General features: G+C 46.6%; 1 protein-coding gene across 14 annotated transcripts in view; it reads right to left on the reverse strand.

Annotated features, from left to right (window-relative positions):
* The window catches only part of CAMTA1 (calmodulin binding transcription activator 1), a 222,429-nt gene that overhangs the window by 75,840 nt on the left and 123,596 nt on the right, over positions 1-22,993 (reverse strand). For 11 of the 14 annotated variants that reach the window (XM_052691938.1, XM_052691936.1, XM_052691937.1 and 8 more), the window contains one exon: positions 7,722-7,793. The exons of the other annotated variants lie outside the window; for them this stretch is intronic. In XM_052691938.1, the coding sequence (XP_052547898.1) occupies positions 7,722-7,793 (72 nt within the window). The remainder of the gene's footprint in view (positions 1-7,721; positions 7,794-22,993) is intronic. 14 annotated transcript variants of the gene reach the window in all.

Consider the following 22,993-nt stretch of genomic DNA (forward strand, 5'->3'; position numbering starts at 1 on the left):
CACCGGACATGGACGTATTTCATAAAGCCATGTGCCATTTCATCTGCCTTGAGGCAGTATTTCTAGAGTGAGAATTTGATATAAGAGCACTAGAAGGAGAGAAAAAAAAGCACAGTGAAACACAACCCCAAACCTCCGGTTTTGCTTTGACATAATAGATGTTTTTGCAAGAGGGCTTCAATGTACTCCCGTTCAAATTGAAAAAAAGTGGCTAAGAAAGCAGATTGTTTACTCACAGGAGACAAAAGTTTATCACTAAACATTACGAAAAAGCTTTCAGTGTTCTGAGCCTCCAGCTCTGCGTAAAAAAAATAAAAACGCATTGAAAAAACAATAATTCACAGAGGCAGCGCTCCATCTCACTGCTCAGAATCCACTTTCCTGCAGTCTGCTGGGCCAGAAACTTGTTAGGAACCTTTGCTGTGACCCTGAAATGCTGAACGCAGACTGCAGCCCTCAGAGTTACGCTTGGAGGCTGCTCACTTGGTGCTTTTCGGTCACTGCTCCCCCCAGACGCCTTTCCCTACACTCCCACCTCTCCCAGCACTGCAGCAATTCTGCCCCAAATCCAGTTACAGAAGGACAGCCGTCCTGCTCCTTCCTTCGGGGCCTGAAGGCCGAATTCCCACTGCGCTGCCACAGCCATCACTTGTTGGTTAATGATGTAGTGCTTGCTTCCTAGTGTGGAAACAAATGGGAACCTTTTGGCTGAGCTGGAAATATCATTTCTTCCCACCACTCCGAGTTGGCTCATCCCAAATGCTGAGGCTCTTCCTCACACTGAAGACATGTTATTCCACAGCAAGAAATAACACTTCAGCAGCTCACAGCTGTCAGGTTCAGACAAACTTCCATCGCGGCCATCCCAGATCCCTTTTGTAGTTCCCATAAGCAGTCTCCTTTTGCATGCTTGGCGTCAAAGGAAAATAAATCCCAATTTATTGCACTCTCCTTGCTAAAACTGCATCACTGTATACTCGCATTAAATCAAGCTCCCCATGTTCCTGTCAGCTCCATCACCGCCCACCAGCATGGCAACGTACCGCAGGCCTACCCGCTCCACACCAGTAAGCCCTCTGCTCTCTTCATTAACAACAAGCAGTGATTCGTTTGCTTAAAAAAGCCAACAAGCAAAGCCTCCAGCAGCACTGCACAGCTGTGCTTCCCCCAAACCTCCCTGGCAGGCGCTGAAGAACCGCAGTGCAAACATCGGGGCGAGAGGCGCTGATGACTTTGCTCTTCATAAGCTGTTAGCAGGCTAACGAGGGCATCTGCAGAAGGAATAGGCACTAAAACTGAAACCAGATACAAAATAAATATTCCAGAGTTGGATTCCTTAAAAAAAGATTCTGCTGAGCTATAGTTCCACATCAAATTTTTATTGAATACATTTTCTACTGAGAATTTGTGCACTAAAACCAGTCAAAATCATACGAGAGGGGTATAAATTTCGCATACAGTTTTCACTGCAAATATCCTTCTTGAGAAAAAGCAAAAGCACTTTTTAATCAAACCCATTCCACCGCCTCTCCTCCCTTTCCCTGCAACACGAGCTGGAAATGGAGCCTCGTGCAGCTCTGGTCACGGAAGCAGCAGAGGCAGCACTGAGACAAAGGCACTGCTGAAGGTCACAGCAAGGGACGGGTTGGTTTATTCATCACCGTGCCTAAAGCGCACCTCACACGCAGTGCGGCTGCGTGCCGGGAGGAACGGCACCGCTGCCCTCATCCCAACCTCACTGTAATCCACACAGTTCCAGGACGGCGCTGTGAAGCTCACTGCTGCTGCTTTCCTCAAGCTCAGAGCCGCCCTCCCAACACCACGCAGGCCACACGCTGGACTGCAGAGTTCACGCTTTGTCACAGGTTGCAGATGTCCTGAAATCAGGACTCAAATGGGCCTCAGCTGCTGTGCCGTGCCACACACCCTGGGCTCCCTGGGATGCACAGCATGCGGGCTCGCAAGAAGAAAATTATGCTGAAGAAAAGGTCAACGAACGGCAGTACTAATGATAACTACAGTTAATCAGATGCCTCGCCGCACAGGTAGCAGGTTACACGGCATCTCTGCTGTATTCTTCTACAAAGAGAGGAGCACTGCTGTACAATCTGGAGCTCAAGCTATGAGATGTATGGCTTCTTACACTGACGCTGCTCTATTACAGAAAGCCCAATGCAGCTACATTACCTCCAAAGAAACAATCCACATAAGTGACCTTGAAAGGCGTTGCATTCATTCTTCTTTCTGCATATTTTTGTGATGGATTTAATGTTCAATAAAATTGAAAGAATAACAGCTTTTCAGGCTCAAGCTATTTGTGCAAGTGCCAAGCCCTGCAGAAAGAGTTCAGAGCTGATTTCTGTACCTTACTCAACCCATTCACATCAAAGCTGATGTAGTGGCTCCATTCTCTTTTGTATAGGCTGAGAAGGGGATTTATTTTCCACCTGAATTCCTTTTCCTTCCAGTTTTCATATGACATATGTAAGGCAAATTCCTAGCAGGACAGATGCAACTTTTCAGTTTGCCATCCTTGGGTGGTGGTGATGGGTTTTTAGTTCTGTGTTTTTCTCTTTCTTTCTCTCTCCACAAAAAGAAAGCCTGAGCTGAGCAAAACCTGACTGATGCATTTCAGGAAGGTAGCAATTCTCCAATGTATTACATATCAAATGTGGATACCATAACGTCTTCACAGTTCACCAGAGACCTCACATGCACCTCTGTACTGGAACATGGAGATTTACACATGTGGTGACATTCAGCACTACAGCCACTGGTGCTGTGTCTTAAATCCCTAAAGACGACACAGATGGAGGCTACAAGGAGAAACAAATGTGAACAGTGTGATTACTGAGCACCTGATGTGTGACAAAGGGCAGGAAGAGATTAGCAGTAATGATGGACACAGAGTGCTGCGTGCCCCTACTGAGTCCCGGGTGCTGCACCAGAGCCAGCCCAGTGCTGTGCTGGAGCCCGGTGTGAGCAGAAGCCTTCTGAGGGTCAGTGCCCGGAGCAGGTGACTGAAGGAGGTCGCTGATCAGAAGAGGTAGACAGGTACTCCTTCAGAAACAAAAGATGATTTTGAGAACGAAAGCAGCCTGGGTAATGACAGGGGAGTTCACGCAGGCAGAAGAACAGCATCAAGACTGCAGGTTTACCTGGAACGCTTGGAAAAGAGTGCCTGAGCAGACAGAATGCAAAAGGAGGGGACTCGCAGCAGGGCCCAACACCTGTGTAGGAGTGAGAGACCTTCCCTGTACCCACCCAAAAACGTGCTTCAAATCTCTAAACTCAAATCAAACTTTGCTTCACTTTGGAACTTCTAAGCTCACCCTCACACAGCCTTTGCAGTGAGGGTGAAACTTCAGTTGACAGTTTAACACATTCCTGGCACCTGCAGATCTCACAATTGAGCAGGGAATACGAGATGAGATCAGCACATGGCTGCGTCCCTTCTGTGAGGCCGAGCGTCCCACACCAGCAAACAGCTCCGCTAATGCAAGGTGTGTAATTTAATTAGCCATTAACTCAAACCTGAGGTGAAGTAAATTCAGCCCATTATACATTCCAAAATAGTATTAGAATTCAATTTAAGTGTCACCAAAAGCCTAATCCCCAGAATACAGAGAATGTTAATCAGTGACTTGGAGTTGGTGGTTTGATTTAATTTCCTGCTGCGCTGCGCTGTCGCACGGTTGTGATCCCTGCAGTGAGGATCTCCTGGTGGCAACCCATGGGTCTGAGCACACACAGCCCCAGGGGACTCTCCTGGTGAGCAGTGGGACTGCAGACAGAGCTGTGGGTGCCTCCTGCCTGGAGGTGCCTCAGGCCATGGATGGGCAGCCCCGGGCAGCTTGAGCTGCTGGAGGGCACCCAGCCGACAGCCTTGCATTGGAACTGGGTGGGCTTTGAGGTCCCCTCCAACCTAAGCCATCCTGTGGCTCTGTAACACCGCAGCAGGGATCCCAAGCATCCCTGAAAAGCCGGTTTGTTGTTTTTGTAACCACAGGACTAAAATACAGCCTGGTAATGCAGATGCTGCCAGAAGGAGCTGCTGGGAGCAGGCAGAGAGCAGGCGGTTTGCACACGGGCAGTGCCACGCTGGTGCCGTGCTGCCCAAAGGATGCACAAAGCGCTGCCTGGTAACACAGCTGGCACGGCACGCTGCTCTCCCCCTGCATTCCTGCACCGATAGCACATGGCAGGATTACAGCGGCCATAAAGTGACGGATCCACCGCTTTCAATCCCCCCAAGTCAGATGTAAAGTGCAAATGGTGCATCATTTTCACAAAGAGCCAAAAGCGTAAAACCTGCTTTCCATTTCTGCAGCAGTCGGCCATGTTTTGGACTTTGTTATGTCGCCCCTATAATAACTCCTCCTGATTAGCAACCAAAGCACGTCACAGAGCAGTTTGGGAAATGCATCTCTTCTATAAATGACAACAGATTATTTAAGCAACAGCTAAAAAGCACTCCGACTGCTTTTTCCTTTGCTTGCATTACTGTCAGTCTTCTCGTATATCTCAAGAATGAGCCCAGGATTTTCTTTAAAATGGTGGAGAGCAATACAAAAATAGCGGAGTACTCATCTAAAATAAAGTTATACGTTTGAAATAGTTGGAAATTGTTTTTTAATCACTGCCATTCTTCTTCTGGAATATAATCTGCTGGCCATACGTTTTGCTTTTCTATCCAATTTCTAAGGAAAATGCAGCAAGTGTGTTAATAAATAATTTATAAAAACATTACAAGAGATAAAGCACTCCTGCTAACCCGTTTCCAGCCTCCTCGATACCAGTTCATTTGTAATCCTCTCCTTCCCCCTTTCCTGGAAGATCGGAAGAAGGTTATTGCTGCATTTCTGCACAGCCCCACTCTACTCAACCCGTAGGTGTCAAAGCACATCTTGGTTCTGAAGGCATCCAGACTGATAAAAGGGCGCAGCCCGATCTGAGTTGCAAGTTCAATTTTATATACTACAGATTTTTGTCACAAAAAACATTTTTCACCCCAAAGGGAGGGCTCACAGGTGCTGCTCCTTCAGTGCTCTGTCCTTCCTCTAATGATGGACAGCTTTGTTCTTAAAGAGGGGAAGGAGCTCACTGAAGACAGCTTGTGATGAGCTCTGCCAGATGGAACTCAATTTTAGCGAAGGCAAGGGCCCTATAAGAAGTAAAACCCGAAGGAGGAAAAGAAAAAATAGCCTTTGACTTCAACAGATCCTGAGAGTATGTGCAAGTGGAAGCATCTCTGTTTACATCTGCGCTATTTAAAAGGCTGAAGGTGGGCTTCAGTGGATACAGATGCCCTAAAGTATGTCTGCATCCACCTCTTCAAGAAGATGATGTTGGCAGAGAGGTGGCCCTTGGGGTGTCCCCAGCCCCACACCCCCTGTCAAACAGGCACTGAGTGCCTAATGCCCACCGCTCTCCTTCAGCAGCGCAGCACCTCCATGTGCCACACACCACACGAGCATCAATGCTTCATCACCGTCATTTCTATCTATCCAAATAAAAAAGAACCATCACTGAGCAACAAGTCTGAAGATTCTTAAGAGATTGCAATATTTCCAATACACGTTTTAAAAGGCCCGACTCTTAAAGCTGTCCCAGGGCAGTGGGAGCTGAGCAGAGGATGCCCTGATCTGCTGGCAGTGCTCTGCCAAGGATAGGACGGGATGGGTCCTAACAAACCATGCCAACTGCTGGCATCACTCCTGCCCCACTGCCCCACAGCCGTACTGCGCAAGAGCAGAGTTGTGAGCGGGCACAGAGCTGCTGCCAGCAGCCATCCACACAGCGGCCCTCCAGGAGCCTGGCATTGGATCCATCTGAGATTCCTGGGGTGCCAATTACCACACACAGAAGGAAACTCTGCATTTGGTATTCAGCTGTGCCAGTGTTTGAAAATAGACTCTGAGAATCCACATTTTTTCTGTGTTAGTCATTATGGGTACAAACGTTTTTCTTTCCCAGCAACAGAAAATCTGGTGCTGCTTGGAAGGACTGCTCCTAGCTGTGCCCTGCAGCACTGCCCGTGTGTTGAGCCCTTCCAGGAGGTGGAGGGCTGCCACAGAGCTGAGCAGAAGCACTGTGCAGACCTTAGAAAAACATCATCTGTTGTTCGCTCTTCTCTCTCTGGCTGCATAACCTTGAGAGCATGACTGAAGGATGCCCACTTAGCCTGGAAGACGCACTCATGAATCACAGGCTCACGTTCCTCGCACAGCGGAGACACAACGTGTCCTTGTTGCTAAATAAAAACACACTGCATTCACAACCAAACGTCCTGCACAAACAGGCTCACAAGGAACGCACTTCCAAGTCCGCCCATCTCAATCGCGATCAATTACCAGAGAACAGAACACGGCCTCAATGTTGAGCGTGGATGAGCCAGACCTCAGGATACAGGCAAGATCCTGATACTGCAGTGCAAGTAATTAAATACAGGGGTGCTAATTGTTTGCTGTTCCACCCACAGCCTTCAGCAGGGACAGCTGGGAGAAGCACTGTGCCGCACCGCGCTGTGCAGCTGGGGATGAATTTAGAATATCCTCTGAATTTTCGTGTCACATCATCCATCACCAGCAGACAGACACTAAATAATAAAACAAACAGCTGTCTGCTGCCCAAGGCAAACTGGACTCTAAGTTTAGAGATTTTGTTCAGTTCAGTGTGCTGAACTGTGAACTTTTACTTTTAATGGCTTCTTTAGTCGTGCCTTTGCACAGCTCCCCATCTCACTGCCTGCTCCATCCAACCACAGGTCAGGTCAGGAATCTGCAGGTCGTGAGGAAAAGCTGCTGCTGCTGCAAGAAAGGGCCTTGAGGTGGGTTTGCTGGCTGCGCTCTGCTTTCAGCAATCACACAGCACTGCTTCCCTCCATGGAGATAAAATACCACTCTGACTGCAGCAGGGGAAAGGATGCACATAAGAGAGGACACTGATGCTGTGTGCACAGCCCCTTTGGGGACTCCACAGCACAGCCACCATCACAGAGCTGTGGGAGGTCCTTTTATGCAGGCAGCAACAGTTCTGTTTTAACATGGAAGTGTGATTGCAGATCAAGGGGAAAACACAGGGATATTTTCCATTTTGCCTCTGCACCCTCAGCACTTGTAACCGACAGTAGGATCAGTACAGGGAGCTGAGCACTCCTTCAGCTTCAGCCCACCCTGGGCGGAGCGCAGCCAAGGGATCCCTGAACACACCAGCACACCCCAGGCACTGTACACTGCAGAGCTCAGAAGGCTGGAAGAGCTTTGCTGTGCCCACAGCAGCAAGGACAAAAGTCAGTGAGTAACTCAACAGGACTCCTCCACACCAACCATTCTGCCACCCGCTCCTGATGGAGCCGTGTGCCGTCAGGTTCACACAGAATTCACACCAGTCCCCAGCGCTGCTTCTGCTTCCTCTCCCCACAACTCTGCACACACACACAGCAGCTGGCTTCCCGAGTCCTGCTGCACGGCTGGCTCCAAAATGGAAAAACACAACTAAAAACCTGGAAAAGGTCTCACTTCAGCTGACCCTGTTTAGGATACACATAAGCTGGCAGCAGCTCGGTACTTGCTAGAAATTTATCTAGAAAAAGGAGAGACATACCGCCTTAAGGAAATCCATATCACCTGCAGACAAGAAAATCCCCAAACCATCCAATGCCCAGCCATGCAGCTTCACTTGGAACAATAGCAGGAGGAAGGAATCCAGCATCATCCTACCTGAAGAAGCCAGTAGCACCTTCTGTGAAACGTGGGGATGATGGAGGAATGGACGTAACAGCCGTACAAGCACTAAGGACAGAAACAGAGAAAGCAGAGACAGGATTAGGGAAGGAAATCGTTATTTGGGCTCATGATGAGCAGGTTTACGAGGCAGCACCCAGAACAGGAACGAGAGACGGCATCTGTTGTCACGTCAGTATTTGCTGCAGTCATTCCAGGGCTTCAGCTCTGCTGATATAACAGAATGGCAGCTCGCATCAAGCCAAAATTTTAGGAGAATACATTTTGAACACTGCTACAGGTTAAAGACCCAACAGACAGTCTTTACGCGTTTCTCTAGTTTGTATACAGGTATGAACCCCAGCTGCTGATCCCCGAATCATTCTCAGCCTTTGTGCCAGTCCTGAGAGCAGCGGTGGAGCTCTCCCAGCTCTCTGCAGTCCCACATTGGACCACGTCCCCCTCCGGGCAGAGGAACCACCGGAACAGGGTCTGCCTGCACTGCATCCAAACAACTCAACACCCTTCTTTTCTTTTAATGCGACAACCCAACGCCTCTTGGATATCACCCAGCAATGTGAACTGAAAACAGAAGGCATGTAAACCCTGCCCACTGCTTCATGCAGGAAAATAAGAAAATGCATTTTTTTCTATTCTTTACGTTAAATGAACTTTGCTTGCCCAAAAGGACCCAAAAGGAGTAAGGGTAAAGAATTCTTTCTGTAGCAAAATCAAATTTCCATTGTGTTAAAATCCTAAAACAGCACTGTCAGGTGGAAGCTGTGCCCATTACAAACCAACCACACTGAATCATTATTAATTTAAAGGATCCCAGTACAGTTCCTGTTCACAAAATAAGTTTATTGCTAAGAAAGCAATATTATTTTCTGACTCCACTGGCTTTTAATATGTGGGGATGGGGACAGGTGTGCACGTGATCACACATTCCCCTCTGCCAAAGGTGATTAGTTTTCCTTGAACGTAGCGCTTTATGCATAGCAGGATTCTGCAATTACAGAAGGAAAAAAAGAATCTGAGGGGATTTTGCCCACAGTCCCACACCCTTCAGTAACTGCCCTTCCTTGAGCACCTCCAGGGACGGTGACCCCACCGTGCTCCACCACTGTGTCAGACAAGAAACGGCCCCCAGTACCCAGCCTGAACCTCCCGGCACCAGCAGGTGCCCCAGCAGGATGGCATAATGGGGGGAGTGCTGCCCTCAGGTGTGTGGGTAAAGGCACGAACAAGTTCACCACCTGCAGGGTCAGCTTGAATATTAAGGGTGTTAAGGTCCGCCAGCTTCTATCACAGAGCTACCTCCAAAATATGGATGGCAAAGATTAACAGTGTTTTAAAACAAGTCAAAGGTATATTTCACATGCAAGAAAAAAGAAAAACCAAGGAGGAAAAAAGAGGGGAAAAAAGAATTCAAAGAAAAGCTTAACACCTTAATCCTGCCATTCAGCATGGGAAAAAAGCAGACTGTTTGCTTAAGATAATCCCTGACAGCAATCCTTGGCTCCACTGAAGGTCTGCACCGTGCGGCTGTGCTGACTCAGGGCTGTCTCCCATGTTGGAAAGCAGTTTGGGAGCTGTGGGGTCACTGAGTCCCAACAGCTTCCCAGCGAGGACCTGGAAGCAGCACAGCTCTGGGCCTTCCCAACACGTGCATGCAGTGCTGCTGCCTGCCTGCCGTGGAGCCCGAGGCAGAAGTTAAATGACATCAACCTTAAGAAAAGCTAAAGTGAAACAAGTGACAGATCCCAGAAGGGACAACTGCGTGCAGTGCGGTGGAAAAGGAGATCTCCTCCTCACAAGGGTAGTGCCCTGCTCTGTGCATTGCCTTGGACACCTCCTCCGCTCCAGGCTGCTGCGCATGCTTAATGCTTTTAGTTAAAGGGTCTTTAAAACGATCTCTTGCTCAAAACAGACAAAAGGGGTTTCATTAGCTGGGTCTTCCTTTTCTCCTTTTTTTTTTTTTTTTTTAATGGGGGAGGTAAAAAAATGCCAAAGCCTGTGTGTCTGTGGCTACGTTAATGCTGGCTGGGCTCTCAGCCAACACATTAAGTGAAATCGAATTCCTGAAACCAGCTTTAATCAGCAGATTTTTAAGGTTAGAATTACTCTCTCCTCTACAAGGCTTGCCAAGGTTAATTCTGTCCCGAGCATGCTGAATTAATGGCCTGGACAGAGGAGAGCCGTTTTTTCCCCAATTCTCTTTCAAAATTTACAAAATGTCTGGAAGTAAAGAAAGAGCATTTCTGAGCAACTGGAAGGGAGTAGGTGATGGGTGATGGGCTCCGTGTTGAAAACAGAGCCCACAGGTTTGTGTCACTCCACATGTGAGCGCCGGGCACCACAGGACAGCTCTGGGGAGCCACAGCCACCTTCCAGGGAAGGGATGTGCTTGGCCTCACAGATTATATGAGAATCAGAGGTTTAAATCACAGCTTCGCATCCCCCCAACCCACGGGCAGACTATAAGCAGGATGAAGGCTTTGGCCAAAAACACCATGAGGATGCTTGCTGGGAGGCAACAGCCACGTGAAGGAGCCTACAGAGTAGGGATGAGCTCCACTTCATCTCATACCTTTCTAAAATTGACTGATAATTGAACAAGAAAGGGCTTTTTCTGGACAGAGAGGAATAGCTGGGCAATTAGAACTGCCTGCTCTTCCATTTATATGCAGTTCACGTCTTGCATTATCAAACTCCTGAAAACTGGAGAAAAAAAATCAAAGTATTAGTGGATTTTTCATCCTGAGCTCCTTAAAGTGATTGCAGCTTATTTAAAAATAATACAATAATGCTGAGGTGTTCTTCCTTAACAAGAACACCTTGGGAATGGAAGCAGGAGAGCAAGGAATCAAAAATTCAAGATGGGGTTGGTCAGGCTTTGAAATTCCTCTCCCCAGTGAGTTACACTAGTGGATATTTATATAAAAAAAAGTAGATTTTGTTCAGATTTTCACACTGAATTCCCAATTCCCTTAATAAGAAGCTAAATCAATCTTTAGAGAACAAACCAAGTAAGACCCGTGGCTCTAAATTATTAAAATATACTCTAGTCATCTTATGGCATAAGGCATCATTCACCTTCCAGCAGCTCACACACCGCGTGTGCCCCGTCCACGTTAGAGGGAACAGATCAGGTCCTCTGCCTGCAGAGAGGAGGCAAGGGGCAGCCCTGGCTTCTTGCACAACGCTGCTGCCCTGGTGCCTCTCCTTTTCCACAGGGAATAACACAGAGCTTGCAGCAGAATCTACTGCTGCCACGGATCAGACCTCCCAGGAAAAACAAATGAGGCTTTAGCTTCATTCTTTGCATTGCAAAGATAAGATAGAGGTCTCCTAAATTAACTGTGGTACCTGAGCCCAATCAAGTTCTGCTCTCAACCTCAGCCTCCACGTTATTTCCTCACACACACCACAGAAAAAGTAGAACAGTAATTTAAGCCACGCATGCTGTACGTCTGAGAAATGCAGATGTAGAAGAAACAAGCTTTCAGTCACCTTCCACAACTTTAAATACGGGCGTACTCCAAGGGAGCGCTGCCCTGCACAGCAGCAGCACTGAATCTCATGGCCATGCAGAAGTGCTCCGGATCTCAGGCATTTGAGGACAATGCAGTGGAAAGTGTGAAGGACAGCCCAGCACTCCTCCCTGAGAGGTTCATTCTTCCAGCACTGCAACCTGTGTGTCAGAGACAGCACTCGGAATGCAATGGCAAGAACCCTGCCCTGTGATTGACGCTCCCATTCTCTCTCCATATGGACACTGTTGCTATCCCACTCTTTTCCCTGACTCCTCCACATCCCAGCAGATGCTCTGCCCAATCTTCCTGAAAACAGTATCTGAATTCCATACAAAACGTAAACGCCACGTGCAGAAGTTTGCTGGCTGCTTATGTTAACGTATTTGTTTCACACGTAGGAGCCATTTTCCATTTGCATCAGTAACACCCACAACATTCTCCGCCACTTTTCTCTGAAGGGGCAGAGTGTGGTTAGAAGAGCAGGGCTTTGGGCTTTATTCTGTAAGGTGAGCTGCCTATTTGCCACCGAATGAGTAAACGGCAGGGAAAACCCTCAGCCTCAGTGTGTCATCTCTCCTCTCAAACAAATCCGAAGGAAGTGCCCTCTGAGATCAGGTTATCGTGTAGCAGATGGTCTTTCCTTCAGGACACGGATGCTAAAGCCACAGACACGTTCCAAATCCATTTAAACATCAGATTACACTCGCCCCTGTCAGCTGAAGGAGCTGGGAGACAGCAGCAGCTCCAGCCCGCTCCATTAATCAAAATTCAGCGAGAAAAGCCAACATGCCGCTCTAAAATCTCCTGACTCGATGCCAGCACCCTGCACAGGGATCCTAAAGCCATCAATCTTCCTTTTTCTCCCCGAGCAGTAAGATGCAGCTGGGGAGGGGGAGAGCAATTACAGAGGCTTGGCCAAAGGAGTAGAGCCAGGAGAAGATTTTTTTTTTGACAACTCTCGAAATGATCCTGAGTTGATGGGTGTCAAAGGGGAAACCGACCTAAGCAGCCCTTGGTGCACATCAGCCCCAGCTCAGCCTTCGCAAACACGGATGTGTAACAGCGGCTGAACCCAGCAGCTTTGCACAGCCATGCAGGAGGGCAGATGGGTGACACCCCGAGGGGTTAATTTTGATCTAAAAGGAAAAAAACGTGTCATAACATAGGGAGGCATCCAATGTTTCCTGCTGTGCCATCTCCACCGCAGCAAGTCTTCCACTAAACCACTGCTAAACAGGTTTTCTCACTACTGATCTTAGAGAAACAGACAGCAGTTGAGATTTTTCCCCCACAACATTTCTACTTTGTGCCACTGTGCAGAGTAACAGACACTGCCAGAGCTCACTGTGCCCTCAGGACCTGGAGCCAAGCTGTATCCCCGCAGCAGCCGTCCCCACTCGGGGAGCTTTTGTTACCAAGGATTTTTCTAGTTACCTCATGACTTGGTAGGAAGCAATTTTGAAACACTCAATATTGAATGGAGAATTTCAACGCTTCATGGGTGATTTTCCAAACCTTTCTCCCTCTGTGGAATTCTGTGATCACCACAAGGACTGCAGGTTTTCATTTTCTGTTGTCGCTACTCCTGTGATGATGTCCCACCACCATCCCTGCCCGTGCAGCCCAGCAGCCCCCAGCAAGTGATGCTTTCAGCACTTTCTCGGATTTTCCCAGTGATTACTACTTCCTTTTGATCTGATCTTCTGACAAAGGCTGTGTCTATGTGCCACATCATTGCACAGGAAAAATGAGATATGCCAAACTGCACTATGTAACACTGAAGGCCATGATAAATTATTGTAATAATAATAATAAAGACTCAGTAGCTGCATATTTTCCAGTATGCCCCAAGCACTCTTTTCTATGCATTTTCTTTATGCTGGTGGCCTGCATGTTTTCTGGTACTATCCATTCTCTATTGAATCCTCTGGCACTCACCCATTGATCTCTTACCTGCAGCTCAATAGTAAATTAAAGTCCAAGGTCAGGCCTTTTTGAGCAGGCTGTTTACATTCAGTGCAAGTCCTTGCCTCTCTCTGAGGAAGCCTGGAAGTGGACATCGGCTGCTGATCCATTCACCATTACCAGTTTTGATTGTATCAGCCAGAGGGAAAGGGCTTTGATCCACAGGAACAGGCAGCCAAAGAAATAAGTTTCTATTTGTGCCACCTGCAGAAAGATGAGCAGGGAGGGGGGTTTCTGCAACAAAAAGCCCCTCCTGCAAGGTGAGCAATCACTGCAGTGCCGAGACCCAAAGGCACCGGGTCCTGAGCTGCAGACATGGGATAAGGGTTGAGGAGCTGCAGTCCTTCCTTCCAGGAGGAGAGGAGAACCCAGAGGCAGCCTAAAAGCCTGAAGAGGCGACATGCTGAGATCTCAGCAGTGCCAGCCCAACGCACAGATATGGGCAGTAGCGATGGGAGACATCACTGCACCTTCCTCAGACAGCAAGAAGCACGTCAGCTCCCTGACCTTCTACGGCAAGCTGAAACAACACAGCAGCATGCTATGTGCTACCAAACTCATTTTTTTATGCCGGTAACTCTTTTAATAAGAATTCTTTAAATATTTATGAGAAGAAAAGCATGAGGCCGGTTCAACAAGAAACGATCGCTTTAATCTCAGCACGCTCTGCAGCATTCTTGCCTGACTCCAGAGACAGCAGAAACAACCTGCAGAGTCACCTAATCCCCTGAAGATGAAATTCCAGTCTTGCTGCAGTTGATGGGAATTTCGCCAACAACTTCAACGTGGTGAGAGTTTCAAAATCCTTCTTTGCAAGTCACCTAAACATCCCGTGCTCTGTCACAATATTAAAAGCACAAGGCTCTGCTGCTCCAAAAAGGGAACATTAGACAGCATTTCTTCAAGAGCAGAATTTGATATGCATTTTATTTGCAGAGCTGTCAATTCCAAGACAGTTTCATAGGAACCGCCTCCGCTAGCCTGCTCATTTACTGTTCAAATTGATATTAGCCACACACTGCAATTGGGTTAGCCCTGAATTTTGACTGAAGCTAATCTCGTAACATCTTTCTTAAATTAAATAGGAAACAAAATGCACAGCCTGTTCCTGATGCAGGATAATTGGTATGCAATCCCACACATCTACCTGTAGTAGCTGTCTGTTCATAAACACACATTCCTTTACAAGTATGGGGATGCCTTAATCTCAGCCTAATTTTACCTTTAGGGAAGCCATATCCTGGAGCTGCCGGGAGTTAAACCCTCCAGATGCAATAGTGCCATTTGTATTCCAACCAGCAGGTCTAGCTGTCAACATGTTTGTCTCCTGTATCTGCCAACTCTTACTTATAATCCCATTCAGATTAATGAATGACTGTAGTTCTCATCACAAGAAATTTGATTAATCAATTTAAGTGCTTAATCACCCCAGCCCTGGTGAGAACTGTACAGAAGGGATGTTGCCTCAACATGGACAAAACTGCAAGATGTCGGAGAAAAATGTCACAGCTCCACCTCTGAAACGACTCAGACAGGGCTGTACAGGGACTCCTGGCAGGATTACATGGCTTCCAGGAGCTCGCAGTCTCCTTAGGGCTAGCAGTCATGGTCAGTTATACACAAAACAACCTTCTGAAACCACCTCTCAGCCTGACAAAAAGGACTTTGCCTTGCAAAACTAATTTCTTGTCACTCATAAGCCACCAAACACTGAAATCCAAATCCACTGATCATCAAACCAATGGAGATCTGCAGTGTGCAGCACTGTGCTGCTGTGATTTTACTTGAAGGCTTTAATCATGTCTACTACAACATAAATGGAAAATCAGATACAAACCTGTACTATGAACGTCTGCGTCGGCTGCTTCAGCTGCTGGAAGAGCTGAGACCGAATGGATTCAGTGGAGGTTGATGAGGGTGGGGAGAAGACTGAACACTTACATCTAAGGAAACGTTGTAATAAAGAACAAAGGGTCCCTTAATTAAATTAACGTCTGAGAAAGTTAGAATGAATAAAAAGGAAATACTTTTTTTTTTTTTTTTTTTTTTTTCCAATGGACAGAGAAGCTTTAGAAGTCAGCACTGGGGAAAAGGGAGAGTCCAACACTGGAGATGGATTTCAAAGGGACGGCTGAATAATTGAACAACTCAGAGTATAGCAGTGCTATGACGAAGGTTTGGGCGAGAATAGTCAAGGGGGACAGCATCAATAGATCCACCTGACCTTGAACCCTTTGGAAACGCAGACTGTGAAGCTGCACTCTTCTTTGGGTGCTCTCAGGTGCGCCGTTCAATAGAAACACCTGCAGAGATGAGGGGGAAACAAATCCCACAGGGAATCCGACAGCGAGCCAGGAGGGTGGGAAAGCTCACACTGGCTTAGAGTGAAAATGTCAAATACCCAATAAATGACATCAAACACCACTTCCTGAAGCCCACCGGTCTTTGGTGCAGCTGTAACACAGGCTGTACTGAAGTTAGAAGTTGCTATTACCCAGTGGAACGTCTTCCGGGGGGGGGGGAAATCATTACAGCACAGGGCCAGAAGGGAAACTGCACAAGATTTGGTGAAAGGCTGCCTGAGCCAGGATCTCTTGCACACATGACAGAAAAGCTGCATGGGCTAAAATGGTGGTGGTGGGAGAGCACAGGGCAGGGCTGCAGCAGGGACGCAGACCAAACCCAATTGATAAATAGATAAATATCTGAAATAACTTTTGGGAGCTATGAATTACGCACAGTTTTGTCATAGATTAATTTTGTGCTAGAATGGAACAGAAGTCTTAGCCAAAATCTTTTTTTGGCAGCCACTCCTGTGCAAAATTAGCCCCAGTGTTATTGCTGACTGTACCTCCAAAGCGAGGCATCCAGCTGCTTTGTGAGCTATCTTGACTTCTTGGTCCTGTTCTCTACTTAGAGTATTTCTTTAAGGCCAGAAAACACTGGAGTTGGTGAGTCAACACTCAACACACCACATCTTCCCTTCATCACCTCTCAGTTCTTCATAGATGTGCCACAGTGTGCAATGCAGCTCCCGCTGCACACTGTGCAAAGCCCTGCAGTTGTGGCACAGCTGCCTGTATGCCAGCAAGGGAGTGTTGAGGGCCAGCATCCACTCCTCCATCGCTAGAAATATTCCTTATGTCAGTTCATTTAATGCATTCAGCAGCTCCTGAATTCCAAACACTCCATACTCTTTCCAAAGAATCCCTTAATTGAAAAGCATTTACACAACCTAAAACAAATTATTGTGTACATCAATAGTAAATCTTTCCATTCCAATTTAAAATCCTCAGACCTTTGCTATCACTCACACACACTGGCAGGAACCACAGGAAGCAAGCATTTAAGAAAGTCTTTCTGGATGAACTGTGGTGGAAACACCAAGTTTCTATTGCTTGCAATCAACACAAATACTCTTCTCCTGCCCCACAAACACCAATGCAAGATGAGTGCACCTGAAATCTACAACCAGCAAACAGGGCAGAGTGCTTTTGACATTCCTCAAGCAGAAAAATGTCAACGTTTTACTCGTGTTCATTTGGAATGGCAGAACAGAAAGCCCATTTGGGTGACAGGAGAGAAATGTTGGTGAAGACCTGATACTGCAAGGTGCCCCACGTGGGTGCAGCTCCTGAGGCTTCTCCAGTCATCCCAGCCCATTTTATCTGCAGGTTTTGGTGCTGTTGCTGCCTCGTGAAGACTTTTTTCAGGACTGCAATGGCAGAATCCCTTGTGTGCTCCTTTCTTACAGAGACACTGCCTGCACAGGGGAACTTCAAAAGCTTCCCACGATTTTCACTGGCAAAAGATACAGATTAAAAGAAGATCAATACTTCCACATGTAGCTCACAGCTTTTAGACATACACAACATTCAACAGATCGGGTTTAAGCGCTGCTTCATTTTGGTAAGCAGAAATTTATTAGTCAATGGGAGAGAAGGCAAGAATACACATTCAAATACCTGCCCGCTGTCAGCATAAAGTATCTCATTTGCTCTGACCACATCCTGGGCTTTCCTTCAGCTGCCCTACAGCCCCAAACTGAAAAGCAGCATTGCCTCCGTCACTGAATCCATCTCACATTTAAAATAAAATACCCCAAAAATCAGGAGAAAGTTCTAGGTTGCCGGCTTCCCCAGACCGTATGCTAAAGCTACAGAAAGCATCATTAAAAACCGGTCCCAGGAGCAGGCAGAAATCTGTTTCCTCAGCCGTCCCATTCATCTCTTTTATCCAACACGTTGCCTGCAGGTTTACAAGTCACAAGGAATTTACCAAGCGGGCTTCCATAAGTAAAAATGGACAATAAATCACCACTGTGCCAACAGCAGCCACATAACACACACAGTTCCACTTTTGTGCCAAATTTTATTATTGGTAACTGTAAAAAAAAAAAAAAAAAAAAAAAGTAATAAAAAGAATTAAAAATAAATCCCAAAAGAACTTCCCAGAACTGCACTCTGCTGAGCCCCCCTTGAACTGCAGGGAACAGAGGTGGGCCGGGCAGCCACACTCCTGTATGGAGGAGACAAAATACAGCAAAAAGCCATTTCCTTCCCATGACTCCAAGCAATACATACAACCTACTGAAAGCCTTACAGTAACATCTGAGCATATGTGAACTGTCACTAGTTTTCTACTTTTACAGAGTCTGTTTTTATCACACTAATAGCATGAGAAAACCATCTTTACCAAGCAGAACGAAGCGTGTTCCTTTCTGATCAGCTGTTACAAGAAACTCCGACTTCTCCCCTCTCTACCAGGGCCAAGAGTTGCACGGCAGCGTGATTCTCGCCCCGGGCATTTTGTCACCACCAAACACTGCTCTGCATGGGCTAAAATGGCCTTAAGCGCAAAATCCCTGAGGACAAATGCATTTCCAAGGCACATTCCCCCTAGAGAGACATGTGTAGCAGCTTCTCATTGGCACACAGTCACCGTTCCCTTCTGAACTGCTACATCACAACAGAAAGACCAAATACCCTATGGGAGCAATAAGCACTTCCACACTGCACACAGGAAACCCCACAGATAAGGGCCATCACATCCCACTCCCTTTCCTACAAATTGCCCATTTCCCTCTGCCGCAGCTCTGCAGGAAGGCACCAGGGCAGCAATAGGACATCACTGTGCAGGGGCAGCTCCCCACGTTTGGGATGCAGCCTCCAACTTCATTGGAGCTTTGCTTAACTGCTACAGGTATAATGATGATCCCCGCAGTGTCCTTTTCCTACCTCTGGTTCTGTGGAGCACAGAGCCCAGGCGGCACAGCGCTGAGGACAGAGAGGCATTAAATAATTCATCTGTTCTTTTTGCTCTCGTCCCACGCTTAACCCACAGAGGCAGGAACGTGGCCCACACTGGGTCAGGATTGCATTTTGCTTCAGAGAGCTTTTAAAGAGCGATGTTTTCGTTTCCATTAAGCACCAAGCTCTGACAGACACCGGCGTTCCCCTGGGACTCGCGCTGCTGCTCTGCAGTAGTTGCTGCACCTCCTCAAACTTTTGATAGATTCTCATCTAAAATTGCCATTAACACCTTCTGCAGGTCGCCCCACAAGATTAATCTTCTGAACATAAGATTAATGAAAACGTATACAGAAATATTTAGAAAATATTTTCTCTATTAATCTCAATCAGCAGCAGATTACCAGTAGGGCAGCTAATGAAGATGTGATATCATTGAGGTGAAAGCAGACAGAAGCACACTGCAGCTTTCCTGGGCGCCGTGGAACGATGCCTCTGACAGGAGCAGCTTTGGGTTGCTGCCATTTACTGGGGACACACCACGTCAATAGACAACGGACCTGAGGCAGTTTAAAGGCAGCTCACAAATCTCTCATTCCGCATTTTCGGCATGTCAAGAAAGTGATATTTAGTATTTATGAAGCTCGAATCAGTAGCTAGAGCTCGATTTTCTTTTTATTTGTATTGCACTCCTGAATCCATCTTTACCCCGTATCAGCCTCTGGTTTTCCAGAATCTAAAACACCACAGGCCCTGGTCCATAACAACGCGCTCCATTATGACCAAAGCCACCAGTTCCCCAACAGGGAGTCAACTGAAAGTTTTCAGTTTGCAGACAATTCAACCACAGTCACTGCTTTGGTTTTGTTTAGAAGTTTAGCTGTAGATGCTCCTTGTCTAGAGAACTTCCAAACAGATGTAAAATGCTAAGAGTTGTTCAAGCCAATTACATAAAGAATTGTTTCTTCATTACCTTTTTCTGTACAGCGTTAAACTTTTAAATTGGAAATTATTTTGCTGTCACCCTTCTGTGTTCACTGGTTGCAATGCTGCATTTTGGCGCGGTGTAACAATATCTATTTTGGCTTTAGCAGATGCAAATGTGTGGCCACGTACCTCTTCTGCCTTCAGGAAGGAACTCTGCTCTTACCTGACTCACTACAAAATCAATCATGATGTGTACTTAATACTCTCCTTGAAGGAAAGCAGCAGGATGAAAAGCTAAAACCACATCCTTTGTCCTTTGCAAGGGACACAAAGCTTCACCGTGACTGCATCCTTCAAAGCTCCTTGTTCTTCCCAGGCTGAGAGCAAACAATTACAGGGAACCTGTGCTGACTTCTCCTTCACAATTCATCCCTCTTTTCATAGCTACCCTCAATCAATGCATTTTTCAGATCAACACCAAAGACTTGTTTTAGGTCAGCACTGAACTGAGCAGAAGGACAGCCGAACGTAATATTAATAACAGTTATCTTCAAATCTTGGGTTTTTTTAATTTTTTTTTAATGCACTCTTAATAAATGAGGCCTTACCTTTGCAGTAGCTCACTATTAAGGACGCCACCGCTTGAAGGACAGCATTTGGTTTATAAAGTGTGAGTATCGCTTATTTCAAGGTTCACTTGCGACTTCAATTTGGGATAAAATAGTAAAACAGTCAAGCAACGAGAGAGACTGCCTCGTGCTGAGGCTGAAGCTGGCTGTGACTGTCAGCTGAGCATCCCGCAGGGCTCAGGGAGAGCACAGCTTGTGACATTCCCTCCTTGAGCTGCAGGCAGACCCAGCCTTGCCCATCCTTTGGTTTGCAGATGCCCCCCGTGTGACCCACACAACCAGCTGCTCTCACACAGAGGACGGGGGGTCCAATAAGTACCAGGTTTAATGCTACCCTATTTAAATGATATTTTCACTTCAACTGAACTGTAAAATTAACTGAGAACTTACACTAAAAAAAGAGACTTATTTTATGCTGATCATTAACTAAGAAGGTTTCACACTTGAGGTCTGTTATATTCAAGGGAACTGAAATTGCTTATATCAATTACCTTATTCTATGAGAACAGACCTCAAACTGTTTTGCTACTATGCAAAATGAGAGAACAGTGGGAAAGGTTCCCCTCCCAGCCTTGTTGTGCCAGCCCTCAGTCCAGGCATGAGACACAGCCCAACTGCTGGGCAGCACAGCAGGCATGGCAGGAAAGGGCCGTGAGCCAGGACACGTGTGCCTGGGGGCTGCTCTGTTTGTCCATTTGTGTCGGCATCGGACACCCCAGATGTCAGTTTGCACAGGACTAGGATCGAGGACATTGGCAGTGCCCCAGCTGACTGATTAACCCACAGAGTAACAGCATCCATTCCCTTTTGATGGGAAATAATTAGATCTTTGCAGAATGGAGCTGACTGGCACAGGCTGCCCAGAGGGATGGTGGTGCCTAACCCCAAGACTGCCAAGGTCAGCCTGGAGGGGCTCTGAGCGCTGATGGAGCTGTGGGCATTCAACTGGGAAATTTCAGTATTCCAACTATCAGCACAGAGAAGATACTCAAACAAAAAACAAGTTGAAACAAACTCCAAACAACAGCTAAAAGCCTAAAGCAAATATCGGCGCAGGCTTATTTATTCAAAGAAATATCAGTGGCTGTTGCACAGCTAAGATTAAATGCTCTATTAGTAGAAAACAAACCAAAGGAATACAGACACACTGTGAGAACAGTAACAGCAACCCTGGGAAATTCCTATCAGTTCCAATGCCAAACCCACCACCATCTCCTGGAGAGGATGCTTTACCCTTTGGTGTAATCATTACTGCCAAGAAAGCTGAACGTGCACCAGAGCAGAGCCAGATGCAGTCTGCAGCACGTTTGTTTGAACAAAAAAACAGAACTCAACAGTTGGGATGAGCAAATGCAGCTCAGTGAACTGCTCTGCAGGATTTACAGACACCCAGGGAGGTTTCATGAAGTCAAGCCTTACATTTTGAAGTCGCCATCTCAAATCTGTACATGAAGCAATTCATTGGGATGGTAACAGCAGCACGAGAAATAGTCATGAGGAGAAGAATAATACAGGCAGGTATTTGTGAAGCACGGGGCTAATTGCAGCTTTTGGGGCCTCCTAAGTATTGATTACACCATCCCATAAGGGTGCGACTTCCCCAGTGCTCGGTGATGAACCCGTCACCACGGGTCATTAACAAGCACACCTCTCACACAGCACAAACTGTGCTGGAGGGGAAAAGCAAAGGGCAAAAGAAAAGGACTTTCCTATCTAGAAATGTAGCTTTCACCAGCATCGCCAATTTCTCAGCAGGAACATCAAGTGCCACCTCCATCTGCCCAGTTCTCTTGAACTTAGCAGCTGTTTTCATCTTGACATGGGACGTAACTGAAGGGCTTTTCCAGGGCCTCACCCACAGCTCAGCACACCCCTTCCTAACAAAGCTGCCCACACAACAAGGTGCAGACAGGACCTCAAGGCTTTGATAAGTGGGAATCATCTCCTCATCTTCAGTTTGTGTTTAAGGGCTGCAGTTCTTGCTCCAGGCAATCCTGGTGCCAACGCTGCCCTTCAGTTTACATAGCTTTTAGCTTTTCACCTCCTCACTTTATTTCTTTGACATTTGTGGATGCAATGGCCATACCACCTCTCAGCCTTCGCTTTGCCAGATTAACCAAGCTAAACAAGTCTTTTATTTCTTCCCATAAAACAACCCATTTTCTTGATTAGTTTGAGTTGTCCTTTCCTGTTCTGCTTTCAGCTGGGGTTCCCTGAGCACCTCGCATATGGCACTGCAAACAGTGCTGCCTTGTTCAGTGCCTGCAGCTACTGATTGCCCCGTCTTCCAGCATCTCAGGGTTGCATCTGCCTTTCTAACACCAAAGAGTACAAGTCATTAATCACAAAAATATTTGAGGGTTCCAACAGAAGAAGATGCGAGTCCATTTTCTCATTTACTTAATAAAAGTGCTAAATAAAACCAATTCAACTTTCAGCGTTGTACCACTGCTGTAAGAAAGTTGGTATAACAGCAAATTAACATATTATGTCTTCTTCCTTAACTTCCTTCTAAAATATTTTATCTCCAAGAAGTTCTGCAGAAAAGACTGCATTTGCATATAAATAATAGATATGTCAAAACATAAGCTGCTCCAATTTGGTATTCTTACCACAAGTATTAAACATAATATGTATTAATTTCCTTAGATTTCAGTGTAACTCCGCAGAACTCCACTGCTGCCACTGGCACTGTACAACTAATTGCATTACCAGGTATTTACTGAAGTCTCGACTGCAGATTGTTCCTTTCAGCAACACATACTTTGGGGCCATTCAACCTGCAATTTAAACACAGCTTAATACTGCACTTTGTGGAGGGAAAGCAGGACCACAGTAGAGCTTTTGGGAGTAAAACTGGGGGGAAAAAAAAAAAAGAAGGCAAACTTCTCTTTCCAGAGGATGAAGAGGGAGCACCAAATGCACTGGACAGCTGATGGAGCCAACAACTCAACTGCAGGCAG

This window comes from Tympanuchus pallidicinctus, unplaced genomic scaffold (genome assembly GCF_026119805.1).
Source record: "Tympanuchus pallidicinctus isolate F22 unplaced genomic scaffold, pur_lepc_1.0 scaffold29, whole genome shotgun sequence".
Classification (NCBI taxonomy): domain Eukaryota; kingdom Metazoa; phylum Chordata; class Aves; order Galliformes; family Phasianidae; genus Tympanuchus; species Tympanuchus pallidicinctus.